General features: G+C 45.3%; 2 protein-coding genes across 2 annotated transcripts; one reads left to right on the top strand and one right to left on the bottom strand.

The window, feature by feature from the left end:
* Window positions 1-1081: 1081 nt before the first annotated feature.
* LOC125749330 (chromatin target of PRMT1 protein-like) lies at window positions 1082-7157 on the bottom strand. Its single transcript, XM_049026475.1, has 6 exons — window positions 6883-7157; window positions 6279-6369; window positions 5211-5361; window positions 4275-4467; window positions 2577-2711; window positions 1082-2333 (listed from the first exon to the last, which is right to left on the bottom strand). Exons 2-6 carry the CDS (start codon window positions 6341-6343, stop codon window positions 2128-2130), a joined length of 750 nt encoding a protein of 249 aa, XP_048882432.1. The 5' UTR covers window positions 6344-6369; window positions 6883-7157; the 3' UTR covers window positions 1082-2127.
* A 4577-nt stretch (window positions 7158-11734) lies between these two features.
* Window positions 11735-27349, top strand: LOC125749011 (mothers against decapentaplegic homolog 4-like). Its single transcript, XM_049025827.1, has 12 exons — window positions 11735-12070; window positions 13677-13917; window positions 19188-19362; window positions 19928-19951; window positions 21099-21308; window positions 21712-21900; window positions 21994-22095; window positions 22198-22251; window positions 22336-22519; window positions 23315-23483; window positions 24329-24467; window positions 24752-27349. Exons 2-12 carry the CDS (start codon window positions 13681-13683, stop codon window positions 24961-24963), a joined length of 1695 nt encoding a protein of 564 aa, XP_048881784.1. The 5' UTR covers window positions 11735-12070; window positions 13677-13680; the 3' UTR covers window positions 24964-27349.
* The last annotated feature ends 65 nt before the right edge of the window (window positions 27350-27414 follow it).

Genomic DNA, 27414 nt, shown 5'->3' on the forward strand with positions numbered 1-27414 from the left:
AGGTGGAAGTGGGGGAAGACGGTTTCACAGTGACCTTGGAGGCTTTGTGGCTGTGGTGCTTACTGGAGGAAGAAAACCTTGAGGCTTGGAGGCTGGCGGATGACATGATCCTGAGAGACTGTATCTCTGAAGAACCTGAGAGGGGAAGAACCTGAGAGATTGCGTTGCCCTGCTCTTTTTTGGAAAAGGAGGGGCTGAGTGGATAAAGGAGTTTGAGGGAGAGGGAAAACTGGGAGAGACTGTTGTGTATGATTAGCTCTATGTGGCAGAAGACAAGTCTGTTGGAGGTTTGGCCCCCCCATGTATCATATGGGAAAAAGGGGTCATTAGAATGGAAGGATTTAGGGTTTTGGATGGCAGAGTGTGAAAGAAGGAGTGAGTGGGTGCATGTGGAAGAAGGAAGGTGGATGAGTGGAGATAGACAGGTGCAGAAGTATAAAATAGACCAGTGTGTAGAGGTAAAGAGAAAGGGGGATGCAGGAGAAGGGAAGGTGAGGCACCACTGCCAGAGCTTGTTTGGTCACCAACAGCTCGCCGACAACGTTACTTCCTCAGGCGTCTTGAGAAGGTCCCGGATGTCCACCACAGTGCTCATCAGCTTCTACAGACGTGCTGTGGAGTCCATCCTCACAAGCTGTATCTTGGTACGGCAGCTGCTCCGCTGAAAACAAGAAAGGACTACAGAGTGGTGGAGACGGCTCGCAAGATCATCGGCACACCACTCCCCGACAATCCAGGACGTCTACTCGGCTCATCATGGACTCCAGCCATCCTGCACTGCCACATTTCTCTTTTCTGCCCTCCGACAGGAGACTTCGGTCAATCCGCACATGCACCGCCAGTAGCGAATCCCCCATTGTGGACGTGTGACACAAAAAACACAGCTTCCCCATTAATGCCCAGTGGTGGGAATGGAATTTGGCTTCATTTACAAATCAGGCTCAGTGTGAGTGGAAGAAAATGGAATTGTAATAGTCTGCAAGTCACTCAAACCCAAGAGACACAAACTTTGCAATTATTGTCCAAATGTATGACAATATGGATTATCAATGGAGCAATTTTGATGAAATGAATGCAACCATTTGAAATACTTGACTTTTATTGAAACCAAGCAGAACAAACAATTCAATACAAAATGAAATACATTTTCTGCAAAATACAAAAACAGAAGTCAATCGCATTTCCCCTCCATCTTGCATTCTGGTAGAATATTTACTGTCTGTAGTCTGGATTTGAGAAATACTACATCAGGTCAATAAAACAAATTACTGATGCAGCATCATATAGAAAATGACCCGTTAACTTGAACAGTACAGGATTGTTTCAAGAGTGCCAATAAAGCTTCCAAAATGATTCCAGCACCTTAGCATTAGCATCAATTTATCGTTTGGTATTCGTCAGGTTTGCAGACATGGTTTATGGTTTTCTTCACCAGCAGTTTGCACATGTATGAGTGGGCAAGCACTACCTTCTTAGATACAAAACAAAATCTCAAAAAGCTTTTAAAAAAATCATAAATATTAAAAGGATACCGAGTGAACTAAAAAAGCCAGCATAGAAGAAAAAAACAAACAAGTACCAGGACTCGGATCTAAAAAGATCCAATTCTGTAAGCCAAAGGTTTTATACATTTAAAAGCAAGACTAGATCCTTCTAGACCTCTCTTTAGAAGAAACATATTTTCGTTTAACTATAGTCAGTAATTCCGGCATAGAAACATCAGAGGTGCTTGTACTTGATGTTTCTCCCATTCTGTAAAAACATCCCTTAACAGCATAATGTTTTGAATTAGAAAAAATAAAAATAAATTAGAGAGAGAGAGATCAACAGCCTGGCCAGTTTGCAGGCCATAGCACCCCCCTTTGACCAGGAAGCTCATCTAGCTAATTCAGAATGGCCGCTTCCTGTAGCAGCATGCTCCTCCACAAGGTCCCCATTCAGATTCAGTTAGTTGCTGCCGCAGGCCATTTGGTGTCAGATCAGGCGGCAGAAACCAAGCAGGTGCCAGTCTGGGTCAAGTCAGGCTATGCACCAGCTTGACTACACACGCACACACACGCACGCACGCACTCACACACAGTTCCTGTGTCGGCCACGCAGGGGATCTTCGTTTAGCGACGCCTCCATCTACTCCATCCCCTCAGGGTCAGCCTGAGCCATGTAGGCATCCAGTTCGGCATCCAGGTGCCCTTTGGTCTTTGACATGTAGGCATCCAGCTGGTTGTCCAGTTGCTCTCGGGTGACCGCGGGGCGGCTGGCCCCCCTTCCCCGTCCCCGACCCCGACCCCTGCCTCCAAACCCACCACGACCCCTCACAGTCACACCACCACGGCCTGCAGGGGGAGAAATGGAAGGGTCAGACGTGGCGACCAGAAAACAAAATGGTTTCCATTACTATTATTATATTCCACTCTGCGATTGTTGAGATGCTTCTACTTCTCAAGCCTCGTCAAAATCAACTACATGTAGGTTAGACAGCATCTCCAAAAACTGTCGATCCACTTCGTATATCAATCTTATACAGCGAGGAGCTCTCACTGTTTGTCTGAAACGACAGAGACCTAAAACATCTTCACCTTTTTCTCCTAGGCTACCATAAGCTCCTCGGCCCCTAAAGGCCCCACCGCGACTGAACACGCTCCCACGCTGCCTCAGCCCGCGACGCAGTCCCAGGCGCGTTGCAGTGCCCCAGCCACGTATTTGGCCTGCTCCTGCAAGGAAGAAGTGTGTGTGAGTGTGAGAGAGAGATAATCTCTTTCCATTGAGATTCCTAAAGCACTGGACAAACCCAAATAAATGTTCAGCACAAGGCAACGTTACTGGTAGCTGAAAAAAGTCAAAAGCAATCACAAGTTATACATGCTTTACATTAAAATGTACAATTTCAGTTTATATCTTGCTGAAATCTGTATGTAGAACCATGGAAAAAATGCTGATTAAATCTGTAATCTGTCTTTTCAAAACGTGCATTGTCAGAAGTATTAAAGTTTTGTAAATCAGGTTGATATCAAATGACAAACTTAAATTCGACATATTTACAATATACATTAAAGAGGAGTGGAATGCCAAAACAAATACATAAGAAATAAACTTAATTCATGGCAAATAAATTATGATATTTGAAGAAATGTGTGATCATGCCCCAGTCAGTGAAAATGTGTTCCCTACCCCTAGACCCCAGAGTGTTAATACGTCAAACATGCAGCGCCCCGATTATCTTCCTTGCTGAATTAGCTTTCAATGGAAATATGGCTTGAGACTCCTGGCGTAGACCTTCATTTTTTTCTTACATTCTTGTTTAGTTATCATGCAGCATAACCGCTGGTGGTTTCATTCTATTTAAATACATGCACACTGCATAGTAAGGTATACTGTTACTTAAACATATGTACAGGTATACCTTCCTTATCTTAAATATTTATGTACAGGTGTACGTTTCACTACATTGTTTTAAAATTTCAATATTTTACTGTGCCTGATTTTCAATTTCTTTTTTTCCTTTTCGATTTTGACATTTTAACATTGTTTCCGTAAAGCGCATTGAATGACCATTGTGTTTGATAACGTGCTCCAGAAATAAACTTGCCTTGCCTTGTTGTGCTGGTACAAGTGACAAATAAAGGAACCTTGAAGATCTTGAGAAACTCACCCAGAGGCACATTAACCATGTTAGGTGTGAGAGGCCTCTCCCTGCTCAGGGGAGGGGGACAGGCGACAGTAGAGCTACCCCCACCACCCCTTTTCCCTCACCTGTTGCAATTTGTGTCATTTTATGTTGTAAGGCGTAGTGACCATGTGCTTATGTTGCTGAGGTGTTTTTTTCGGTTCCTACAATGTCCTCCCCCCTGGAGTACAGTCTGGGGGCTTTTTTTTATTCTCCTCCTCTCTCCTCATGTTATTCTGTTTCTTTTCTTCTCTCTGTTTGCCCCTGTCTCCCCACCTGTCTCCCCCTACCGTGATGTTTGTGTATATGTATGGTCGGGTTGATGGCCAGTTTTTTCACTGGTACTTGTGACTAGTGACATGGTGTATTGCAACAGCAATAAAGGGTTCTCATATCATATCATATCATATCATATATCATACCATATCATATAAAGGCTGTCAAGTAACAGCAGCTGAGGCCCTGTATTGGTGGAGGCCCAGAAGTCCATGCATTAAAGTACCGCTAATCACACCATTTTGTAACGGGGAAAACAAAGACATCGATCCCTCAGCCTGGCACACGTAGGGAAGCCAGCATCGCGAAGCAAAGCTGCAGGTCCCACACTCACCTCTTAGGGACAGGGTGCCCCCAAAGCCTGTCCCACGGGCCCCACGGGGCCCACGGCCTCGTAGTCCTCCACGGATCATCCCTCGCAGTCCTGCCAGCGCAAAACCACGCCCGCCCTGGATGCCCCTCAGCGCCCCCACGGGCTTCCCCAGCCGGGCATGGATGTTGCTCTTCCCCAGTCGCTGCTTAAGGCTCTGAGGAGCACAAAGAGAGGATCAACGTCTCAAAGCTCATGCCAGGTCCTTCAGTTATATCTGCACCCCAGACCGGTCATTTGATCAACCTGATATCAAATAAACGCCACACCCTCCAGCTGCATGGAGATAAATGGAGATTGAACACAGAGACTCTAAATATTGACTCAATTTGGACACGTCTGACGAGAACCAGACTCAACACCAAATACCCTGGGACAGCGTCTCTCAAAGTGGTGAAACAAAGAGCCCCACGCTCGCCGACCCATACAGGCTGATCTGCCCTCCGGTCAGGAGATTTACCTCAGACGATAAGGAGCAGAACCGCCGAAATTAGCGGGGACAAAACCCACCCAAATAACTACTACTCTGTCCGGCTAACGTCTGGCAGGCACTTCTGCCGAGTGAGAAAGGAGGGGCTCAGAAGGTCTTCAGCTGGTCGCTGAATACTTAACAGATGGTAACAATTTAACATTTGCTCCTTATTTACGCAACTCGCACTTTCGTGCTGACTTATTTGTAGTGTCGCACATCTCTAGACCATTTTCCAGTATAACTCTGATCTATACGTATTATACTCATTTCATTGTTACCTTTCCGTCTTATTGACTTCGAGTACTTTTATTATGGTGGAGTTGACCGCCTAGCATTTCACTGCCGGATACAGAATGACTGCATACCTTGCACGTGACGCATAAATCCCTTGAATCGAACCACAGGAGAGCCGGCATCTCTGCCCCCACCTGTTTGTGCTGCAGGGCCGCCTGGACCGAGGGCCTGTTCTCCATCTGCTGGGCCAGCCGGCGGTTTCGGGTGCTGGCGGTGTGTTGTTGCTGCACGCCGGCTCTGATGCTGACCGCCGTGGGCTGCTTGTTGCTCAGCATGTTAGTGAAGCTTCGGACACAGAGACGGGAGGGAGAGGGGGAGGAGGACAGGGAGCAGGGGTGGGGGCTTTCATGGCGAGTCGTCCAAACACACCACACACCCCCGGGCATCCAGCGGCAAGGAAACACCAAGTCATGCCCCGCAGTCGTCAATCCTCCCCCAATATACAACTGATGATTTTTGTGACAAGAAAAAGAAGTAGATAAAAGTAGATAAATGGCAAAGCAGAAGATGGATAAAAAACGAGAAGCAAGAGGATACGTGGCAAAGGAGCAGATGGATGGTGTGAAAGACACAGAACGATGAGGGTGAGGGGAGCAAGTGAGCGCCACTTACAGGCCACCTGTCCCCCTCACACCACTAGGCAGGTCCTCCAAAAACAATTAGGGGGGAGGTGGCCCCGGGCTTCAAATATATCCAACTGCCCAGCCTCTTACAGCCCAGACCGCAGCTGTGCCAAGGGGAAAGGGTGCGACCCGCTGTCATGTGACGGGGAAGGGCACGTCTAGGTCAGGACTGGGCATCTGCTTGCAGGTGACGCGGATACAGGAAGGAAGATAGGTGGGTGGGGGGAATGGGTTCCGAGGGAGCTGGGAGGGGAGATTGTGTATGGACTTGCTCAGCCCCCCCGCACTAAGAGGCAGCGCTGCAGCTCATTCCGGCCTTCTGACAGGACTTGATGCCATTTGGAGTGGGGGGCAGGGAGCCCAAGATGGCCAGATTTATCAAAAAAACATTTCTGAAGAGCCACCGCACCTGGTAACACACCCCCCTCCCCATATTACTCATCTCCCCCTCCATCTACAAAACTGTTCCCAACCTGTTTTTGCCGACTTTTTCCCAATCTTCTCTCACCCTCTCCCCCCCCCATATGCCAGCACTTGATCTTGCCATCTATGTATAACAGCGTTGTCACTGGGCCTCACCGCTCATTCAGGGACAGCTTGGTGGTGCTTCTCAGTACAACATTCTGAGAAGAGGAGGCACTCATTTTGTCTTGTGTGTCCTGGCACGCTCCTAGGACAGACAGTCAGTCACGGAGGGTAAGACCTTGATGCACAGTAACTATGGTGACTAAGGTTAGCACAGTACTGTAAGTGTTTACATAATGTTAGACAAGTACAAGAATTAGGCAGTACAAAAATTCAGTAATGGACCAACGTAGGCTAAAATTAATAAACTTAATTGCAAATTAATCAAACGAAGCAAGTTGACTTAATGAAGAATATTCTATAGTTACAAACAACACTGCCAAAAGAGGGGCTACATCTTATGAAAACCGTACAATTAAAAAAAAAAAGATTTTTTAAATTATGCCCCACAGTGGGTAGCTGTGCAATAGATGTCGGTAGGCAAATTGGCTTCTCAGTTAACAATGAACAAATTCATATCCATTTCCAAACGGAGGTGTCATTAGCATTTTAATACAACACTGACCACGAAGTTTACATTAAAATACCAGGAAAACACCATTGTACCAACAAAAACTAGCTGATTAGGCAATCAGTTGCCTGGCGTTAGTCTACTTACCGTTTTCTATGCTGCAGAAAAACGCAGAAGTCGCGTGCTCAATCAGCAAATTACCAGGCAGCCAAAACCTTAAACTGATCTGCGTTCAAGTTACGTGTCTATCCCCTAATATTTGTGTCCTTAGACACTTCCCCGAACAAACACTTCCTGACTAATGCGACTTAATTTAACGCATAAAAGCTTTTGAATAGTAATTTCGACAACTTATCATGCCCTACCTTCCTTGAAACGAAATGGTGGTCAAGAAAAGATACAATATGGGTGGAATGAATGGTATAAATAGTACTGCGTCGAATCTCGCGAGAGTTGACGTAACATCCCGGAAGTAGTGCTAGACCACGCCGGTCCACTCTGTGGCGCAAGTAATGGAGTACAGCAGATCTTGGAGGCTATCCAGATAACACTAGGGAATGGTTGGTAGCATCTAAAGTACTAACAGAATTAATATATGCACCATGAGTTACAAGGCAGCAGATTATCCTCTAGTAAAGCAGATTTTATGCTGTGAATGAGACACAGACCAGACTGGAATTGTAAAAGCATATTATAACCAGGACCAGTCAATCCTGTAGGCAACATAGGCAGCCGCCTAGGTAGCCATCTTCTGAGGGGACACCAACTTGCCAGCCAATGAAATTTAGTCTCAAACTTGCAGCAGTGACTTTCAGCTACGGTCCCATATGAGTTTAACTAAAAATAAATACGCAACTGGGAAATGCAAGAGCAGGTCTGGTATAGGGTGGATGATAGAGTCCTTTGGAAAGGCTGTTGTGGGGTGTTTGGGTGGAAGAGTTCACATAGTCCATCTTTGGTTTTTTTTTCTTCCTCTTAACAATATTTTGAAAATCGTGTGGATGCTTGTCTTTTTCCCAGCCTTGATTGGCCAGGTTTGTCATCGGGCGGGCCAGGCCCCCCATTGAGCCAGGCCTGCGTAACAATTTCCTGAGAAAGGACAGCAAACAAAATCCCCCCCAGCATGGGGACTTGGGCAAAAGGAACAGACTTATTACAAAGTTATCCCTTTCCGGGGGGGGGGGGGGGGGGGTTGATGAAGGTGGGGTGGGAATAGAGCCAATATGAGACGTGACCCACAGCATAAAATCCAGGAGCAGGGTTAACCAAAACAACAGAATAAAAGAAACACAGGACTGGTGTTTTGGGGGCGACCAGGAAATCAAACGTACGTGTGGGGATTAAGGGTCTTGGGACAGGAATCAGCCTGCAGTTTCAGGTTACTAGAGGCAGAACAAGCAGAACGCACAATATGCATTGTGTACAACGAGGGGCAGGTGGAACCGATCAGCTTGTATAAATCCAGTTACCTAAATCTCCTTTGAGACCCAAGGTGGCCACCTCCCATCCCAGGAGGCTACTGTTTGGTAATTTTTTTTAAAGAAAAGGGAGACAAAAATAAGCCTATAATTAGGTATTTATTTACGGTCTTAAGACTACCTTCTTAGATGGATATTTGACCTCGGCCTTTTGAAAGAATTAGGAACCAGGCCTGACAATTAACTCTTTTTAAATGTGCTTCATGAATGCACTTAGAAGATCTTTAATAATTTCTACATTAAATACGATTGGAATCTGTGTTTAGCAACTTTTAGGCAGCAAATGGTGTGTTTTTAATTAGCCCCAGTAAGGTTGCTATAAATCAGGTAAGAACAAATCAAAATGCCTGTTTGAAAGCAGAGGAATGTGTTCCCTGCTCTTTCTTAGACTGCCAGGCATAACGGCAGAATCCCATCGACAGAACATCATTATACTCATACTCCAAACATTAACAGTAAATAGGGTAAACTAAGCACTAAAAACCTCTCTTTCCACATCACGCACCTTTTAACAGCCATGCCTGTATGTCAGTTTGTCAATGACCAAAATGAAAGATAATTAGAAATGATACAAACTAAACTTGTGATATAATATCATACCTTATTCAGACTTCAGCAAATTGCCTTTTGGCAGAGACAAAAAATAGGGCATTCAAATTATTCAAGTTATTGCATGAGCAGTAGAAAATCTGATTAAAAATTGTAATGGGTAAGAATACAACACCTGTGGCTGGGAAAAAAATGCTTCTTGCCATCAGCAAGTAAAATTATTAATCAGCTTGGTGAACTTTATATAGTTTTATAGTGAATTTTATATGCATTCCACTTCCCTCTCTAGTAAAGCAATGTCTCTGACAGAGGCTGTAATGTTGTCAAGGAAACTGCACGCAGAAAGACCATGTTGGAGATATTCACTCCCCAAACACTGCACTCAGGATCATACCAATAAAATGCACACTGCTAAGAAAGCGACAGTCTTGATCTTGAATCTTGACAACAATGTTGATAATGGCGGCTCTTCACTGGTGCATTCCTACAGGTGTACCAAATCAGCCATGTTTAGACGAAATTCCACCTTCCAGAATGAGCCATGTAACCCTGCCCCTAAACACATTGCATACGACGTAGTCAGGGGCACCACTAGAGATTTTGGACCCAATGAATGCATATCACCCGGGTTCGAGTCTCCGCCTGGGTCACATGTGTGTGGAGTTTGCATGTTCTCCCCATGTTGTCGTGGGGTTTCCTCCGGGTACTCCGGTTTCCCCCCACAGTCCAAAAACAGGCTGAGGCTAATTGGAGTTACTAAATTGCCCGTAGGTGTGCATGTGTGAGTGAATGGTGTGTGAGTGTGCCCTGCGATGGGCTGGCCCCCCATCCTGGGTTGTTCCCTGCCTCGTGCCCATTGCTTCCGGGATAGGCTCCGGACCCCCTGCGACCCAGTAGGATAAGCAGTTTGGAAAATGGATGGATGGATGGATGAATGCATATCATATTGGGGGCCCAACCCAGAATAATTCACTTATGATTGAAAATTTTTAGGGCCCCTGAGTAACAGAGGCCCTTGCAATCATCCTAACTACCCCACCCACTTTATGGCTCCCTTGGATACAGTAATTAACAGTTGATGTATCCAATGTAACAGAAGGGATATGAATTTTAAACTCACATATTTAACTTGCATATTGAGTTCATGCAAACATGTGCTAATGCTCTTCAGTAAACATGGATAAAAATTACAGTGGTACCAATGTATGAGTTTCCAATGCAGAACTTAATACGACAATATTATGATCAATCAGAAAGTATTCAAACAAGTATACTGCATAAGATATCACAGACATAGATTCATAATTCACAAGGGCTGTACTTTCTATATTTGGCCACATGGCGGGGTCATTCCTCTTTTTGATTAAAACCTTGAACAGGCCTGTCTGGTTTGAGGATTCTTTTTGCCTTTGTATATGCTAATATTACTTATACAAAATATATTACATGCTGCAATTTCTGTGCTTCTCCAAAGCGTTTTATAAAGTATAAATGTACAAACTCTTCTGTGTGAAAATGGCTGTTCTGCTCAGAAGTCATTTTGGCACAATTCTGTCCCATATGGAAATATTTGGTGCAATATATGAGCGTATATATCTTTGATTACTCAAGATGGAAATGTGCTTGTATATCGCAGCATTGCAGCACATTCTAGAGAGTGAGTGAAGTTTAGATATTTTGAGATGGAAGAAAATATGAGAACGCAGCCTAAATGCTTCATTGAATTTATTTTATTTGCTGAGATCGTAAAGAGACTCGTGAGATGATTGCATCAGTTTATTATGTAGTAGATAGATTTGGGTATTTGGTTATATACATGTGTGTCCACATATATATAATATGTGTGTGCGTGTGTATAGATGTATATTTATATAGCTGTACAGACCTTTGTATATGATTATATATATTGTAGATTTCATTTTTTTTGTACAGTAGATGTTGTGGTCTTAGTAAGACAGCAGAATAGCTCCTGGGCATATCTTTCAAGCATTACATTTTGGCAGTCTCTGCCTGCATTGACAAGAATCTTCTGTGTAACCCCACACTCCTGTGGGATTAGGCTTAAGTAAGATGTAGAAGGCTGATGAGAGTCAGGTTCAAGTGTTGAGACTGGTTCCCAAAGCCTGATAAATCTTAGCAGTTCACTGCTTGATGTAAATCAGGGCAAATGGTATTCTACTCGAATTAGATTTTCGTGCTGATTGGGCAGAGGGTGACTTTGGTTGGTGCATTTTGTGGTATGTTTTGTGGAATTGCGTTTTTATTGTGTGATAGCAGTAAACACTAGCAAGAGTGATATGAGTGATTCTCTGGTAGTCAAAGATATCACATTTATGTACTTAGGAAACAGCTCTGAATCCGTGATCTCAGTTGTTTTCCTCTCTACCTGTGGCCCCCGTCATTACCACTTGAAACAGGATTTACTGCTAATGTTATCCGCATTTTGCCAGTTTGGCATTCAGGATTAGCTGAATTTCATATTTTAAAACGTGGTGTTAGTGCAATATGGCATACTTCTAATTTCTACTGGTAAATAGTAGCAGCTGTATAGATTAAATGGTTTCATCGAAGGTAATGATTTAAGCGATTTAAAAAGGAAAACACAGTTTTCTTAAGACTCCCCAAAAAAAACATTTATGTGACCTATCCGAATTCTAAAACATTTTTAAATATGAGCTACTTTAACTTAACCTAATTCCGAATACACGTATATTACTGCCGGAAAGTCGGTAAGTTGTATTCTGCCGTGACATATGCAGAAAGGAAATGGTTAAATTGAGGGGTATAGAAGGATCCCCCAGCCTGAGCTGTCGTCACTTTTTTTCGGTCAACAGTGGAACAAGAGTAGGACAGACTGGGGTGGGGGGAGAAAATAGGGGGCGGAGTAATCTTGGCGGCGCCACCTTGAAAAAACAGCCGCGCCGACCTGTCAATCTCCATGCGACCCAGACAGACCTCAGCCCCGCGGCTAGCGCTGAGAGCCGCGTCATTGTTGGCTGGCGTCCGCTATTCCCGATGTCTCGAGCGTCGCCATTGGCCGGGCCGGGCGAGACGCTCGAGCTCACGTCTCCCCCGCCCCCCTCCTTTTTGTTATTGTAGTGAGCGAGAGTTGAGGCTTCGCGAGCAGCAGGATGTGCGCGCGGAGACAGAGAGGCTGATTGACTGATAGCGGCCGAGATAGACGGAGACAGACGCGGTCATTAGTCGCGGAAGAGCGGGAGGGAGACGGAGGCCAAGGGGGAGAAAACATTCGGAACTGTGATCCATCTGCTGCGCTCGCCCTTAGTTGCCTGTTCTCCTGTTCATGTGTAAGTACACTTACTCATCTCTTTATTTTTTTTTTCGCCTGGTTTTCCATTATGAAACCCGACAGGCGGTTTCGGTGCGCCACGAATGAGGGAGCCGTAGTTGGGGGGGGGGGGGGAGTTCGCTAGCTCGAGCGCTTCACTCATCAATCCGTCTGTCCATCACCGCCGATCCAGCGCCGCATATGTGTGGTAATAATAAGCAATTATTCATAAGTCTGCCTGGCTTTGAGAAATATTTGTCAATAGATGTGCAGTTTGCCAGGTAGCACCTCCGATACGTAACTCAGACCTTCTTTTCGAGCGTGAGAGGACTGTAGTCCGCATAAATCCTTATTGCATGGAATCGCTCACCTACTGTATTTACATCCGATTTTGCTTGATTTCAGGTTACGACCATCGCCAGAACGCTCATCTAATATTCTTGGATATCGCATGTAATATTAATATTAACGTTGTAATACTATTGTCTGTAACAGACGGGTCTACTTACACTTAAACCAAAGTTATACCGTTTATTTTATTGGCATCCAGTTAATTTCCATAATCACTCGTTCCCTTTAATAAAGCACGCATTTAAGTATTGAGAATGTCCTAACCTTGAAATCATCGGGAAAGGTATGTCTTTTTTCATGAATGAGTTATAGATAAAATGTCAGCCATGGTGGTTCTGCATAATTGGCACCATTTCGAAATCAGGAAGAGCCACAGGAAAAGAGAAGCTATTTAAGTGTTAATGTTAAAGTACTAAATGTAGGTACAGGGCAGTGTAAATTAAGGAACATTGGGAGGTGTTTTTAAAATCCTGTGCTGGCCGCCAGGCTTTAAGTACAGGAATGTGGATTGTAAATGCAAGCCACCATTCGCAACTTGGGTTAAGATGGAAAGGTAGGTTCAGGCAGAGGGACAGACCTCATCTGAGGGTCTTGTATAGGTGTCTCATGTTCGACGGCATCCATACCTTCGTACGATTTCCAGCCACAGTCACGTTGGTGTCTTTGTTTGTCTTGCAAGCCAGCTTAAAGTCATAAAAGTTCATGCACACATGCAGTCCTGACAATAGGAGAGGTTTATCAAACCATTGTATTTATTGTTATGTGACGTACGATAGCCGTTCCAGACAGGCCCTTGAAACCTGAACGAATAGTTTCTCTATGACTTGCTGTCGTCGGTAACTTGAAACGACCCCAGTTATTTTTCTTTCACCAGGAGGCCTCATGCAGTTTTATCAGAGCGATTAACCCTGGCTTATTTATTTATTTTTTTGGGTCCTACCAAAACTTGCGACGGTGTTTCAGGGAAATAATAAAATTGGCTGCCTGCACCTCTCACGAGATGCAGGGTTGCGTTGAGTGGACTCGTGTGGCTCCTTCCTGTTCTAGCAGCTAGTATTGTCAACAAGCCCGAACTCCAGAACGGTCTGACCTTCGTTACATGTAGAGCTTATTCTTCCACACTGTCTGCCTCCTCCTCTCACTCTCTCGCTCTCTCTGTCCCCATACACAAACCACCCCACCTAGGATTAACCCCTTCCCTGCTCTCCATTCAAGCCCTAGAATCCTTCTGCTTTCCCGCAACTTATCACATTTTTCCTTCCCCCACCCCCCAGGAGGATGTCCACAAACCCCCCCAGCAGCAGCGACGCCTGCCTCAGCATCGTCCACAGCCTGATGTGCCATCGGCAGGGCGGCGAAAACGAAGGCTTCGCCAAGCGTGCCATCGAGAGCTTGGTCAAGAAGCTTAAGGAGAAGAAGGATGAGCTGGACTCCCTGATCACGGCCATCACCACCAACGGCGTGCACCCCAGCAAGTGCGTCACCATCCAGAGGACGCTGGACGGCCGGCTGCAGGTACAGCCAGGCGTGGACTGGAGCCCCGTGACGCTCAGACGAACGAGCAATACGGTGACGTCACAAAACGCAGCTTTAACAATGCGCGTTTGTTTCAGTCAGCCTTTAGTACGCCTCCGCTCTGCGAATGTGCGGAGGCTACAGTGTTGCATAGATTTCCTCCCACAGTCCAAAGACATCCGGTTAAATGAACTGGTGCATTCTCATAATGTGTGAATGTGTGGGTTCTGTGATGGACCAGCGTAAATACACATGACTATATATGTGTGTTTGTATAGGCTATCGATATGTAGTATGAACTGCTATATATAGCAATCGGCCAAAAGCTCATGATATTAGTCATATAAGGAAGGAGGGGATTCTGAGAAGTTGGAAATTGCTTGGCTGGGTTAAGGCCAGACAGACAGACAGACGGACAGAGTCAGTGGAGGGTCAAATGACAGCCAGGGACGGAGTCCAGCATGCCACCAGCACACGATCAGCCGTCAGGGCTGCAGGAGGGCCGGCGCAGAGCCCAACAGTGCACACTGTTGGCAAAACTTTCTTGTGTGTGCACGCCAACCTCCCCCCAGCTTATTGGTGAGTAAAGAAACACAGGTGGCAGTATTCATGGGGAAGCCCTTGCCTGGTGATCAAGGTGTTGACCACGTAAGGCATGTTTCGCAAACACGGGCAGTAAGCGTGAGAGACGCACCCCCCAGCTGCTGAATGATAAGAGCAGACAGTGTTTAATAGACAGAGTGAGCTGATGCTGGACTCTTTCGGTGCCGCTCGGCCGTGAGCTTTCCGGCCCCTCGGAGACTGGGCCAGTTGCTGTGGTGCTGGGGGAGAAAAATGAAACCTTTGAGTGACATCTGGGGCTGCTTGGGCTGAGCGAGGTAGTGAGGAGAGAAGGAAAAGCAGGGACTTCCCTGCCCTCCCCCTCCCCGTAACAGAGAGAGAAACAGAGGGAGGGGTGGTGGGGCAGCGACGGTTGTTTTGTCTGAGACACAGGAAAGGGGGCAGGGTTAAGTTAAGCCTGTCTGTTTCTTTGTGTGTGTGTGTGTGTGTGTGTGTGTGTGTGTGTGTGTGTGTGTGTGTGTGTGTGCGTGTGCTTGTGTGTGTGTCAGTTTGTGTGTGTGTCTTAGTGTGTTGGAGACCATGTGCATTGCATTATTTCTGAGTTTCTGTGTGCGTATGTGTGTGTATCTGTCTGACTTGTGTATTATAGGGCTTTGAGGAATTTCTGTGTCTGTCTGTCAGATTGCACATTACAGCGCTTTGGGGTTTTATTTTTTGTCTTTGTGTGTGTGTGTTTGTCTATCAGTCTGTCATAAAGTGCTTTGAGGAATTTTTGCATGTCTGTCTGTCTCTCTCTCTCTCTCTTAGACTGTATTACAGCGCTTTCGGAGTTTTTTTCATCTCCATGCATGTTTCTGTGAGTCTGTGTGTGTATTACAGTGTGTCTGGGAGTTTCTGTCAGATTACAGTTTTCTGTGTGTGTGTGTGTGTGTGTGTATTACAGCTTTTCTGGGTTTTCTGGGAGTTTCCGATAGACTGTGTATTACAATTTTCTGTGTGTATGTAGTCCAGTGTACCGATTCTCCAAATCCACAGTTCAGTTCATACCACAGCTTCTTATTTACTTGTTTTTTTTTTTGTCGCGGGGGGGGGGGTGGTGGTGGTGGGCAGACTGAATAAGGGGAAGTTTTCTTCGTTTTATTAATCACCAACAACTTCAAACACTAAAAAACATGTTAGTTTAACTCCACATTAAATAACTACACAAACAAAAATAAATTTTAAAAATACAATACAAAACCAAAATGTTCCCACACCACTGACTTGAATATGCCTGGGTGCTCTGTGATCTCAAGCTTATTACCCATCTTGAGCTAATGAAACTAGCCTAGCTTTTACTGCAAGCATGATCACATGACACACAGTTGGAAGACAATAAAATGGGTGTAATGTGTAGAATGTACAAAATATAAAGCTTGCCCTAACTTTAAATAGAGTAATAAGTTTGTGATTTACATATGTTATAGTGTTAATTGTGAAATGAAAAAATGAGTTTTGTAACATTAGTAATGAAATTAATAGTTGAACAGACCTGTGGCGACAGGTTGGGTTTGGGGGGGGGGGGGGGGGGGGTGGATATTGCGGAACCACAACACGAGATCATGAACATTTGTATCGAGGTTTCAGTCTTGATTTCAGAAGCACCACACCACTAATTACAATGTTTCTGGGAGATTCTGTCAGAGTGAATATTACAGTTTACTCTCTGTGTGTGAATAACAATGTTTGTGGGAGTTTCTCTGAGAATGTAGGGCTATATTACAGTTTTCTCTGTGTATATTACAGCATTTCTGTAAGACTGTATATCATAGTTTTCTTTGTGTGTATTACAGTGTTTCTGGGAGCATTTCTGTGACGGTGTAAATATTACACTTTACCCTGTGTATGTGAATTACAATGTTTCTGAGAGTTTGCATTTGACTTCACACTCATTTCCAGTTACACGTGGGATTTTGCCAGCCCAGTTAATGTGTGACTCTCTGTGCAGAGAGGTTTCTGCATTTAAGTGAATGTGCCTGGCCTGCTGTCTTCTTTCTGGACATATGTGTTGCTGTGTTGTGAGTCCATGCGCTTTTCCGTGACAGAGTGTTGCGTAATGCCGCTTAGGTGACGCGGACTGTCCAGCAGCATGCTGTGTGTGAGTGTGGGGTCCAATCTGGACCCAGTCCTCTGTCAGTCGGAGTGGGGGTGTAGGAAATCTTCTCTGATCCTTCTTAGTCCTGTCCTATTCAATGGGAAGGCCAGGTTGTTCCTTGTATATTCTGGGAGGCTTCTGAACTTTACCTCATCATTTTGTATCTTCATCTCCTGCTTCTTCCCCCCACCTCCCTCCTCTCCCCTCTTCCTCTCTCTGGAAGGTCAGAGAAGGTGAGACATGATGTCTTAACTCAGCAGCTCGGCTCCATTCTGGCTGAATGGATTGAATTAAACCTCCAATCTACTCACTCCCCCCTCCCCCCACCACCACTCACTTTGTACCACTTATATTTCCTTCCTGCTGCTTTTCTCTTCAGTTCTAACATGTTCCAGTTCAGTGCTGTTTTTCTGTCCCTTAAGTGATGTGTAGAGAATCTGTGATCTAGTTTCCAGTAAGCATTACACCTGCATGAGCTGTAGTTATAGATTAATAACAGTACTGTTGAACAAATATAAACAAAATGAACAGATCTTTATCTTTTAAAATACACTGAAAATAATTTTCATGGCTTGAGTTTCAATGAGTGTTGCTACAGGTTTCCATCAGAATTTCAGAAATGATTGAAAGTAGGCCTCATGTCGATTGCAAGGGTTAATATAAGCCTTGGGATACAGGCTGATGTATTTAACACAGGTGAGCAAATTCTCACCCACATAAACATACGGGTGGGTATATTCTCACACATGTAAGTACACAGACAGGTATATTCTCAGCCACATAAACCTTCGGGTGGGTATATTCTCACACATGTAAGTACACAGACAGGTATATTGTCAGCCACATAAACCTTCGGGTGGGTATATTCTCACACACATAAGTACACAGACAGGTATATTGTCAGCCACATAAGCACTCGAGCAGATATATTCTCACACACATACACACATGAGCGGATGTACTGTCACCCGCATGAACACACGCCCGGGTGTATTCTCACACAGATACACATACAGGCGGGTGTACTCTCACCCACATAAACACATGGACGGGTATATTATCCTTCACATAAACACACAGACGGGTGTATTTGCAACCACATTAACACAAGGGCTGGAATCACATCCATAGGTACAGGTCGTATTATCAAAGACAGGCACATAGACAGAGATGCAAAGGCTAAGGCGGCTCCTCACGCATCCAGACCGACGTGACATATACCTTCCTCTTTTTAATTTCTTGTTTTTTTAGTTTAGATTTCTTTAGAAATTCTGCAGACCTTGCAACTGTGAAACTGGCCGGTTTCATTGCGCTTTCCTCCAGTGTTTAATTTGTAAGCTTTGAGGTGCCGAAGCTCATAAAGGCCACAATGACGTCATACACACAGTCCGGTCTGTAACTACAATAATGCGGTATTAATTACTAAAATATGTAGCAGTGCTGTATTTTCATTTGACCCCTGTTAGTTGCATCAAACTTTTCATCTGTGTTGCTCTTTTCTTGCTCCTTGCCGCGGTCCTTCATATTTCCATTAACATCCAAGAAGGAGAGGTTGCTGCTCTCCTTGCTGTCTAGTATAAGTACATCTGTGATGTTCTCACAATAGTGAAATCATGTAAGGACTCATTTCTCAGAACGTATCCCTGTTGTTAACACTAGTGATTCTGGCAAGTGAAACTACACTGTACGTATATTATTTCTACTTTCATATAGATTGCGTATTTATTGTACCCTCACTGCATTTGCTGTACGTTTTAGCGTTATTTTAAGTTTTATGTATGATTTGGCATGATGTGGTAGTTCATGCTCAACATTTTTTTCCCCATATAAATTAACGGTAATCACTTTTTTTGCTTTATGCCATTTTAGCATTTCATAAAGCTTTCATAGGAACGCTCCACTTTCGGATGGCTGTAACAGTCTAGCGTGTGACCTCATCTATTATATTGGCCCAGAAGTGGATTTTTCTCTGCACTAGCGGTCTGGTTTTTCCCTTTTAAATCAAAAGTCAGATATACAAAACACACTAATTTAGGCGGATGTATGGATTAAAAAAAAAAAAAAAAAACACATACATAAAGAACACGATTTTATAACATACGTTTCTTTAGTTCGGTTTGCATTCCAAGGTTTAACTCAAATCAGTTTTAAGTTTAATTATATTGGGTGTAGCGTGTGAGGCAGTGGAGTGCAGACTGTTCCGAGGTCCCAGAGCCGAGTCTGGGAAGCTTCAGCACAAATGAAGCAGCGCTTCCACACGTATCTTTATTTCATCTCCTTTCACTGTCTGTCTTCTTTATTTGTTGGTATTTTTTGTCCTCTTTCTGTATCCAAGTCACCTTGGATGGGGATGTCTGTGAAGCTATAATATAATGAAAATTTTCACAATCCCTCTGACTTGATCTTCCTCCTGGGATGCTCCCCCCCCCACTCCCCCCCCCATCTCCCCTCTCCATCTGTATTTCCCACTCCCATTTGGCCCGTCTCCTGGCTAGTTTTACCCGGTTCTCCTGCCAACACCATCCACATCCTCCCTTGTCAGCCTCGCCTCCTCACGCCCATGCTGTCCCCCTAGGTCGCTGGGCGAAAAGGCTTCCCCCACGTCATCTACGCCCGCTTGTGGCGCTGGCCAGACCTGCACAAGAACGAACTCAAGCACGTCAAGTTCTGCCAGTTCGCCTTTGACCTCAAGTACGACAATGTTTGCGTCAACCCCTACCATTACGAGAGGGTGGTGTCACCTGGCATCGGTATGTCCCCATGGCTGACTGAAGCTCAATCTTTCTCTTTGTGCCAGATATCATTTAAATCCCATGTTTAGTTAATGAAGAATTAAAATGCATTAGTTATTGAGAGCACCAGCCTTGCGTTCAGGCTATCTGAAAGAACCCACTGGCAGTCGTGCTCCAGTACTGCAAGATGCCCCGCCCAATGCAGATGTGTTTGGGGGAGGGGCTTTAAGGTTATATGGCCTCTTAACGGCTGCAACAGATTATTGCCTGCAAACCGATTTATTGATCTAATGACACAGAGAAAACCAGCATGAATGACACTTTCAGAATTGAAATATGGTTCGATGGATGGGAGCCATCATAAGAAGGTAGCGTCACATTTACATTTACAAATAGCGAGCACCCATTTAACCAAAGTGACAACTGAGAAAGCCGGATGATCCAGTCCCTGGAGCCTCTGCCAACCAGAGGATTTGAAACCAGCGACACTTTGCTCGCAAAATTTAAATTATTCAAGATGGAATATTTTGGAATGTTACTAACATTTTTGCATGTTTTTCTGTTTCTGTCCCTCCATCTCAAGTGGGCCTTAGTATTCAGAACACAGGTGAGACTCGTCTAAACAATTTCAATACATATGCTGTCATCCACTTAATTGTGTGGCCTAGGGACAGTCAACCCTATAGGTGGCGTGGGCCCCAGGGCGCCAGCTTCTGAGGGGATGCCAGTTTGCCAGCCAGTTTCAGTTTGCCTTGGATGTGGGGCACCAGTGATTTGGCTAGGACCAGTACTGGCATGGCCTAGCGTAATCAAATGATCTCTGGTCAATTTGGTGTAGTGACGGAAGGTGGCATCAGTTGTCCTGACAACTGATGAAGCAGATCAAGGGAAAAACAATAGACATTCTGTAGATATCAGTAAGTGACTCATCCATGACATATAATCAAGCAAAATGAACAGGTGATTCCCCCAGAATGGCTTTTAAATATCCTGAGTCAAAATGGAGCGGCTGTGCTCAGGCCTGGCTTGGTGATATGCTGCTGATTTTACTTTGATTACTTTAATTCGTTTGCGTCTTTGTTTTGTTCTGTTTTATTATCCTCGGTTGAGGAGTAGGTGAGGGAATACCTGGAATAATGACCCTAAAATGTGCCTTTTTCCCCACCAGAAAAGGCCGCAGTGTTGATTATTCTAATCAACTCTTTTAATGATAGTAATTAATAAAGAGCTCGGATCTCATTCATATTTCACAAAGTATAAATGGAACCGAGTGGATTTTATGAGCAACATGTAGCAATTTAATGTTATTTTCACCATTGGGGATTACTGGTGGTTTACCAGCGTGATTCTAAATGGAGTTTATAAAGCGCAGGCTGCAGGAGTCTTCAACTCAAATGTGATTTATGTGATTGTGGAGCAGCTCAATTAAGGTTTTTTAGTTAGGAGCTGAGCTGAAATGAAACCCGCGGTGCAGGGATCAGAGTTGAGCTCTGCCAGCACATTGCAGATCTGTGGATGAGTAGTAAAACACTGTAAATGTACGTAGATGAAGCAGTATACTCTGTGGATGAGTAGTAAAACACTGTAAATGTACGTAGATGAAGCAGTATACTCTGTGGATGAGTAGTAAAACACTGTAAATGTACGTAGATGAAGCAGTATACTTTCCTGTCCACACAACAACAAGCTGAGTTGGGCCTCAGTGAAGTTCTGCTTGAATTTCCATTGACCCCCCCACCCCCTCACCTCCTCAGGCCGCGTGATCAAAGAGGAGTTTGTTCACGACTGCATACAAATGGAAGTCCCTCCCCGAATGCCCTCGCAGCCTGACCACCAGGGGGCGCTAAAGTTGCATCCACCGGAACACTACAGCCAGCCCCTCCCACCATTGCAACTACCCCCAGAGCCACCCCATGCACCCCCACCAGTTACCCTGTATTCCAGCATCCCCATGTCCCCTCCCAGTGAGTGTCTTTTGCTTTTCCTATCCGGAAAGGTCATGTAGAGGGCATCCAAGTAACAGAGTGGCTTAGCCATGGGCTCCTCTACTGGGCAGACACACTGGCTGTACTGAGGGGCATTTATAAGTGAGAATGCTTCAAGTCAGTGGCTCTGGAATCGACTGATTTATCTGCCTTTAGTAACTTACAGCTGTTATCAGTTAAAATAAATTTTAACTTTGCCTTATTTTTGTAAAATGATAAAAAGATTGTTTGTTTTGTACTGTAATCACTAAACTGCGCTTGTTCATGCTCTATTGCCTGTAATATGTCCACCTCCTTCAACATTGCTTTGATTCGCCAGTTACTTTTGTCATTCACCACTTTTCTTAATTCCTAATTTGCCCGTGCACCCCATCCTCGGCAGCTACCAGCTCCATGTTGCCCATGCAGGGGGGGCATGGTGAGGGCCTTCTGCGCATTGCCTCCCCACAGGGCCAAGGCATGGCCCCAACTCCACCCCCCACGACACCCACGCACGGGCCCCCGCAGCCTCCGCCGGCCCAGAATGGCTACAACGGCTCCAAACACGCACAGAACCAGGGTGCCTTTCGCAGTGAGTGTCCTGATGGCAGTTCTGTGTTTTCTGTGCTCTCTGTCTCCACATGAACTATGTATAAATCTCTTGTGTGTTTCTTAAAACCTGCAGCTACCTGGACGGGCAGCAGCACAGCCTCCTACACCCCCGTAGCACCCCAACAGAATGGGCGTAGCCACCAGCAACCTCCGCTTCACCACCCCACCCACTTCTGTATGCCTGTGAATCGACCAGCTTCAACCAGTGAAATCCTTTCAACACTTGTGACTTTGAATATGAATTTATGACCGAGTTTTAATTCCCCTCCCCAAACAGGGACACAGCATCAAAATTCAGCCTCCTTTCCTCCACCTGTTTCCAACCACCCAGGTAATTCTCATGAATCGGTCACGTGATTCTGCATGGTGAAGCGTAACATTACGGTGCCCTCAACCATGTGACTCTCTTGTCTAGGCCCAGAGTTTTGGTGCTCCATCTCCTACTTTGAGATGGATGTGCAGGTCGGGGAGATGTTCAAGGTTCTGGCCAGCTGCCCGGTGGTGACGGTGGACGGCTACGTGGACCCCTCTGGAGGTGACCGCTTCTGCTTGGGACAGCTGAGCAACGTGCATCGCACTGATGCCAGCGAGAGAGCAAGGTCTGTGTTACACCACTGACGGCTGGCTGACTGTTTGCGTTCACAAGCCCATGTGTGAGAATAACCATGTCTTTCTCAGCCCAGTCCTCAGCCAGTCTACTACCTGCATGCCTGAGTAAGGTCATAAATGGCAGTGTAGATAGTGTATTACTGTTATTATGGGGTGCCTGTGATTGGAAGGTCACTGGTTCGAGTCCCATCCTCAGCAAAGTAGCCACATTTCTGTTGGCCCCATAAGCAAGGCCCTTAACCCTTAATAATGCTCCAGGAACACCAAGTGAGTGGCCGACCCAGCACTAAGACCCAAAGCGTCCAATGTACCTGAACTCGTACTCGTGCACATGGCAAATAAAGGCATTGTTTCAGCTGCTGGCAAACAGATACAGACAGTATAGGGTGGATCTGGGCCCAGGACTGGGCTGGGAACATGTTAAGTCTGCCTGTGCAGGTTTACTTTGAAGGTTTCAAGGTTCTCTGTCTTTGCCTGACTCTTAATATTTATTTTATCAAGATAAGATAAGATAAAACCTTACTTATCTCATGGGAAATTACTGTGCCTAGGCATAGCTGTCACCGTATGGGATTAAACATAGCTTCAAAATACCAAAAATAAAGAATGCAATAAAATACGAGAAATACAGTTTCAGTATTACATGGATGACTATTAACGATCTACTTTTTTTGCTAACCTCTAGTGGTTTGGCAATGCCATTCTACACTTGTTTGTTTTCCTTATGACCCTGCGTATCCTCCCCCCCCCCCCCCCCCCCCCCCCCCCCCCCCCCCCCCATGCAGGTTGCATATCGGGAAGGGGGTGCAGCTGGAATGCCGGGGGGAAGGTGACGTGTGGATGCGCTGCCTGAGCGACCACGCCGTCTTTGTGCAGAGTTACTACCTGGACCGCGAGGCAGGGAGGGCGCCGGGCGACGCTGTGCACAAGATCTACCCGGGGGCCTACATCAAGGTCAGAGGTCATGGGGGGTAGGGCGTCCGGGGCGGGGCCCGGGTCTAACTGCTGCAAGACTTCGCTTTCTCCTACTTTGAGGTTCAACTCTATAGGGCTGCATATATTTAGTTATGGCTTCTGTTAAAGCAATCCAAAGGGCTCCAGCTAACCTTCCCTTAATAGTCTTGAAAGTCATTTCTGCCATCGGGAGGATTTTTAAGACGAAAGAAGAATGTGCTCGGTCTGTAAATGTCATCAAACAATGGGACCCTTAAGTCTGTGCTTAGTTACTGAAAGTAGGGACTGGATTAAAAGTATGTGCTTTTCAGATACTTTTTTTCTTCAGATTATTTACTAAGGTTTTTTTAATCCCTCTATGATCTGCAGTTCATTGTTTAAAGGAAAGAATGTTAAAAGGTGTTGTGATTTTATACAATTAATCAGGGCACTTTGTCTTGATATATACTTGATTTAGTATATTTTTAATCTGGTTCAGTAGCCGTGGATCTAAATGGTGCTGCTTTTGAATGCCTGCTTCCCTGTTCGATAATACATAAGATTTGATGAAATATGGTGTTTAAGAAAAGCCTGCAACAAAATCTAGGCGCAGGATTCCGAGGCTCTGCTGCAGCATGGCAGATAGAGCAGACGCCTCACTAGTGACCTCTAGTGGCAGTTCTGGCATATTGCGGCTACTTTCTGATTTCAGCCAAAAGCCATGTAGAAATACAAACCCCCCGACATAAGAAATGGCAGACGAGAGGAAGGTGGGGGTTGGGGGACGCGGAGGTCGGGGTGAGAGAAGGTGAGCGTGATGATGAGGATGCTGATGCGGATGCTGATGACTCCTTTCCCCCGCACAGGTGTTTGACCTCAGGCAGTGCCACAGGCAGATGCACCAGCAGGCCGCCACGGCTCAGGCGGCAGCCGCGGCTCAGGCAGCGGCGGTGGCCGGGAACATCCCCGGCCCAGGAAGCGTGGGGGGCATCGCCCCCGCCGTCAGTGAGTAACACGTTGGCGGAGCGACCGTCCGGCAGGGCGGCACGTCTTGGCCGCCTGTCTGCCGGCCTGATCGCCCCCCTCCCCCTCATGCACTGGGGGGGGGGACGGCACAGAAGGCCGCATGAGTCAGGCCCACATCCCCCAGGGAGGGATGGCAGCACTGATCACACGTTTCATCTCAGCCTTTTCCAGAAAAGGCAGTGCAAGCTTACAGTGAGACGCTCTGCTTTTCCTGTGCGCTATAAAAGCTCATCTTTGCCTCTGCTCCACCTCCTCTTCCTCAGGTCTGTCTGCGGCGGCGGGCATCGGGGTGGACGACCTGCGGAGGCTGTGCATCCTACGCCTGAGCTTCGTGAAGGGCTGGGGTCCGGACTACCCCCGGCAGAGCATCAAGCACACCCCCTGCTGGGTAGAGGTGCACCTGCACCGGGCCCTGCAGCTGCTGGACGAGGTGCTGCACACCATGCCATTGGCTGACCCCGGCCCAGCCAACTGAGGAGCGGGACGGGGGCAGCCACACAGGTCCCCTCCGGCACATCACACACGCCCACAGGAGACGATCACTCATTGAGCAGATCATAATGAGGTTCGGTAACCGACCGGCGTTACACAGGAAATAGCCCCCCACCACCTTTGTCCTAGGATCAACATGGCAGCCTGCATCCACGGCGTGTTCGGATGCTCAATAAAAAAAACACCACAGTCCTCCTTTAACACCACTACATTTGGAGGCTGTGAGATAAAACTCTTAATCCATGGGACTGATGCTCAGTGATGCTCCCAAATCTTCATCTGCTCCCTGTTCATAAGAATCTCGACAACCAAAACCAAGGGATGGGTTACAGCACCAAATTCATACCAACTAACCATGTCAGCACTTCCGGCTGAGCCGTCGAACCGCTTCGCGTTTTGCTATTATTGCTTTGCGTGTTAAACGTCACTTTTATCGAAACTAGCTTTATTTCCTGGGATTCTTCTCTTCTTTCTCGAGCTAACGTTTTCTTCCTCTTACAAAATGCACCAAAACTTACCAAAAGTGAAAGCCAAAAAAAAAAGTTAGTGATATAGGTATTAGTGATTGTACTTTACGGTTTTTAACTGCTTGCCAAAACAGCGTAACTCACCAAAGTCATGATACAGTACCTCAGACCAAGTTAAAACCGCTGCTTCTTAATCCAAAAACTACAGATGAATGGTGTATAAATCGTCTCTTGTCCCTGGTCTGTTAATCCTTTGGTCTTCTTTGAAGAAAGCCTGGTCTCTTGCACACTTTTTCAGTGTGTTACCTCTTGAGTTCCTCCAGTGGGAATTCGGTAGAAATTCGGATGCATAAATCAGTAAATTTCATTTTATATGCCCCTGCGCAGGGATGACTGCTTAAAGGAAAAAAGTGTATATGTACAGTGCAAATAGTGGTTAAACTTCGCTTATACATGAATGTGAGAGCTAACTGTTGGTCCAGAGTTAGTTTGTTCAGATCTGTTTTCCGTGCCTGGCTAAGAAGGAGGTGTAACGCCCGCGTTGCGTTGCAGCTCTTGCCGATCTCGTCGTTAAAACGAATGGTTCCGATTTCAAAGCCGGTTTGGGTCTACGGGTCCTGTTACCGGTCTGGCGGGCACATGAAACCAATATGAGCAACAGCGCAATAATATTCGAGCGGACCCCCCCGCCCCAGAGGAAGATCAGCACCGCGATTTCATTCTGAGTCACGCGGTAGGTCTGTGTCCGCGAACCGCAAGCCGTCGGTCGGGTTGCGCGGTTGTGTCGTTGCTAAACGCCAGCTAGCACGGGTCGCCCGAGTGGATGCGGTCTCAGGTGAGAGACGATCAGTGAATCTTAATCCAAGAAATGGGAGACTTGTGTGGTCACCATCAGCTTCGAATTGTCAGATTTTTTTTTTTCTTCTCCAAATCTGTAATGGGTTCGTGCCTTTTACCGTGAAGTACAAATTTCATTATTTTGAACCCCTCACTACATTAGGAATTGTATACCGTCTGATCCCTGTTTTTAAATGTATTGCACTGACTATTTTGTGGAAGCAACCTACAGACTGTATAGTTAGTAAATGGGAAATGTACAGGAAAAAGTTTTATGTATGTGCAAACAATTTGCCGAATAGGCTCATGCAGTAATGGACTACAGTACCAGTATGTGTAGTAAGATTAACAGCTTGTGAATCTTTAAAGTGCGATATGCAGCCACAGATTCTATATATTTTGAGTATTTTGTTTTTATTCAGTATTACAATAGACTCTGGTAAAACATAAACACTATGTTACATTGCTAACAGCTTGTGCAGACATGCATACTAAAATGTATGTTTAAATTTTTTTTTATACATTTTTATTTTTAATAGTGGCTTAGGTGTGGTTGGTACTGAGATACTGATTATGTGCATTTAATTACTGTGGTAAAATGTGCCCCGAAACATTGTAAAGAAAAAATGATGCGATAACTCTACACCATAGTATGCAGTTGTGTGTTATATTAAAGAGTTTTATTTATTGTGAATAACTGTTTGCCTCAGTAGGGTACCATCAGTTCCCATATGAATTTGATGCTGTCATGCTATGGTAGCTAATCTGAAATGTATTTTTTTATTATAGTATCTGGTTTTAAAATTTACAATAAGAGTATTATTTCATTGAAATGCTTTGCGATATATAAGTGAGACTCGCTCATCTTTGAAGTTACATTTATGGCTTGTCTGCCTAAGCCTGTTTCGGTTACTTTAAAAAAATATATAACAATCTATAATCAAGTGTGAATCAATTCAATTTGGCTTTAATATTTTTTTTGTTATTGTTATAGTTAAATATTGTAAAAATGCTGCTCTTAGTGTTTACTGTACACCAAAGTCAATTAAAAGTACTAGGAAAAACTTTTGATATAAGCTGTAATGATCTAATTTCACTACTGCTGAGAAAGGAATCAAGTGTTTATTGTG

The sequence above is a fragment of the Brienomyrus brachyistius genome, chromosome 9 (genome assembly GCF_023856365.1).
Source record: "Brienomyrus brachyistius isolate T26 chromosome 9, BBRACH_0.4, whole genome shotgun sequence".
In the NCBI taxonomy this organism is placed as follows: Eukaryota; Metazoa; Chordata; class Actinopteri; order Osteoglossiformes; family Mormyridae; genus Brienomyrus; species Brienomyrus brachyistius.

Excerpts from the sequence above, each read along its gene's own strand:
- LOC125749330 (XM_049026475.1), bottom strand. The coding sequence starts at position 6,343 with ATGAGTGCCTCCTCTTCTCAGAATGTTGTACTGAGAAGCACCACCAAG. Across the intron at positions 5,362-6,278 it reads AAGCTGTCCCTGAATGAGCG|CTTCACTAACATGCTGAGCA; the intron begins GTGAGGCCCAGT and ends CTGTGTCCGAAG. Across the intron at positions 2,334-2,576 it reads TGGTAGCCTAGGAGAAAAAG|GCCGTGGTGGTGTGACTGTG; the intron begins GTGAAGATGTTT and ends CTCCCCCTGCAG.
- LOC125749011 (XM_049025827.1), top strand. The coding sequence starts at position 13,681 with ATGTCCACAAACCCCCCCAGCAGCAGCGACGCCTGCCTCAGCATCGTC. Across the intron at positions 13,918-19,187 it reads CGCTGGACGGCCGGCTGCAG|GTCGCTGGGCGAAAAGGCTT; the intron begins GTACAGCCAGGC and ends CTGTCCCCCTAG. Across the intron at positions 19,952-21,098 it reads CCTTAGTATTCAGAACACAG|GCCGCGTGATCAAAGAGGAG; the intron begins GTGAGACTCGTC and ends TCACCTCCTCAG.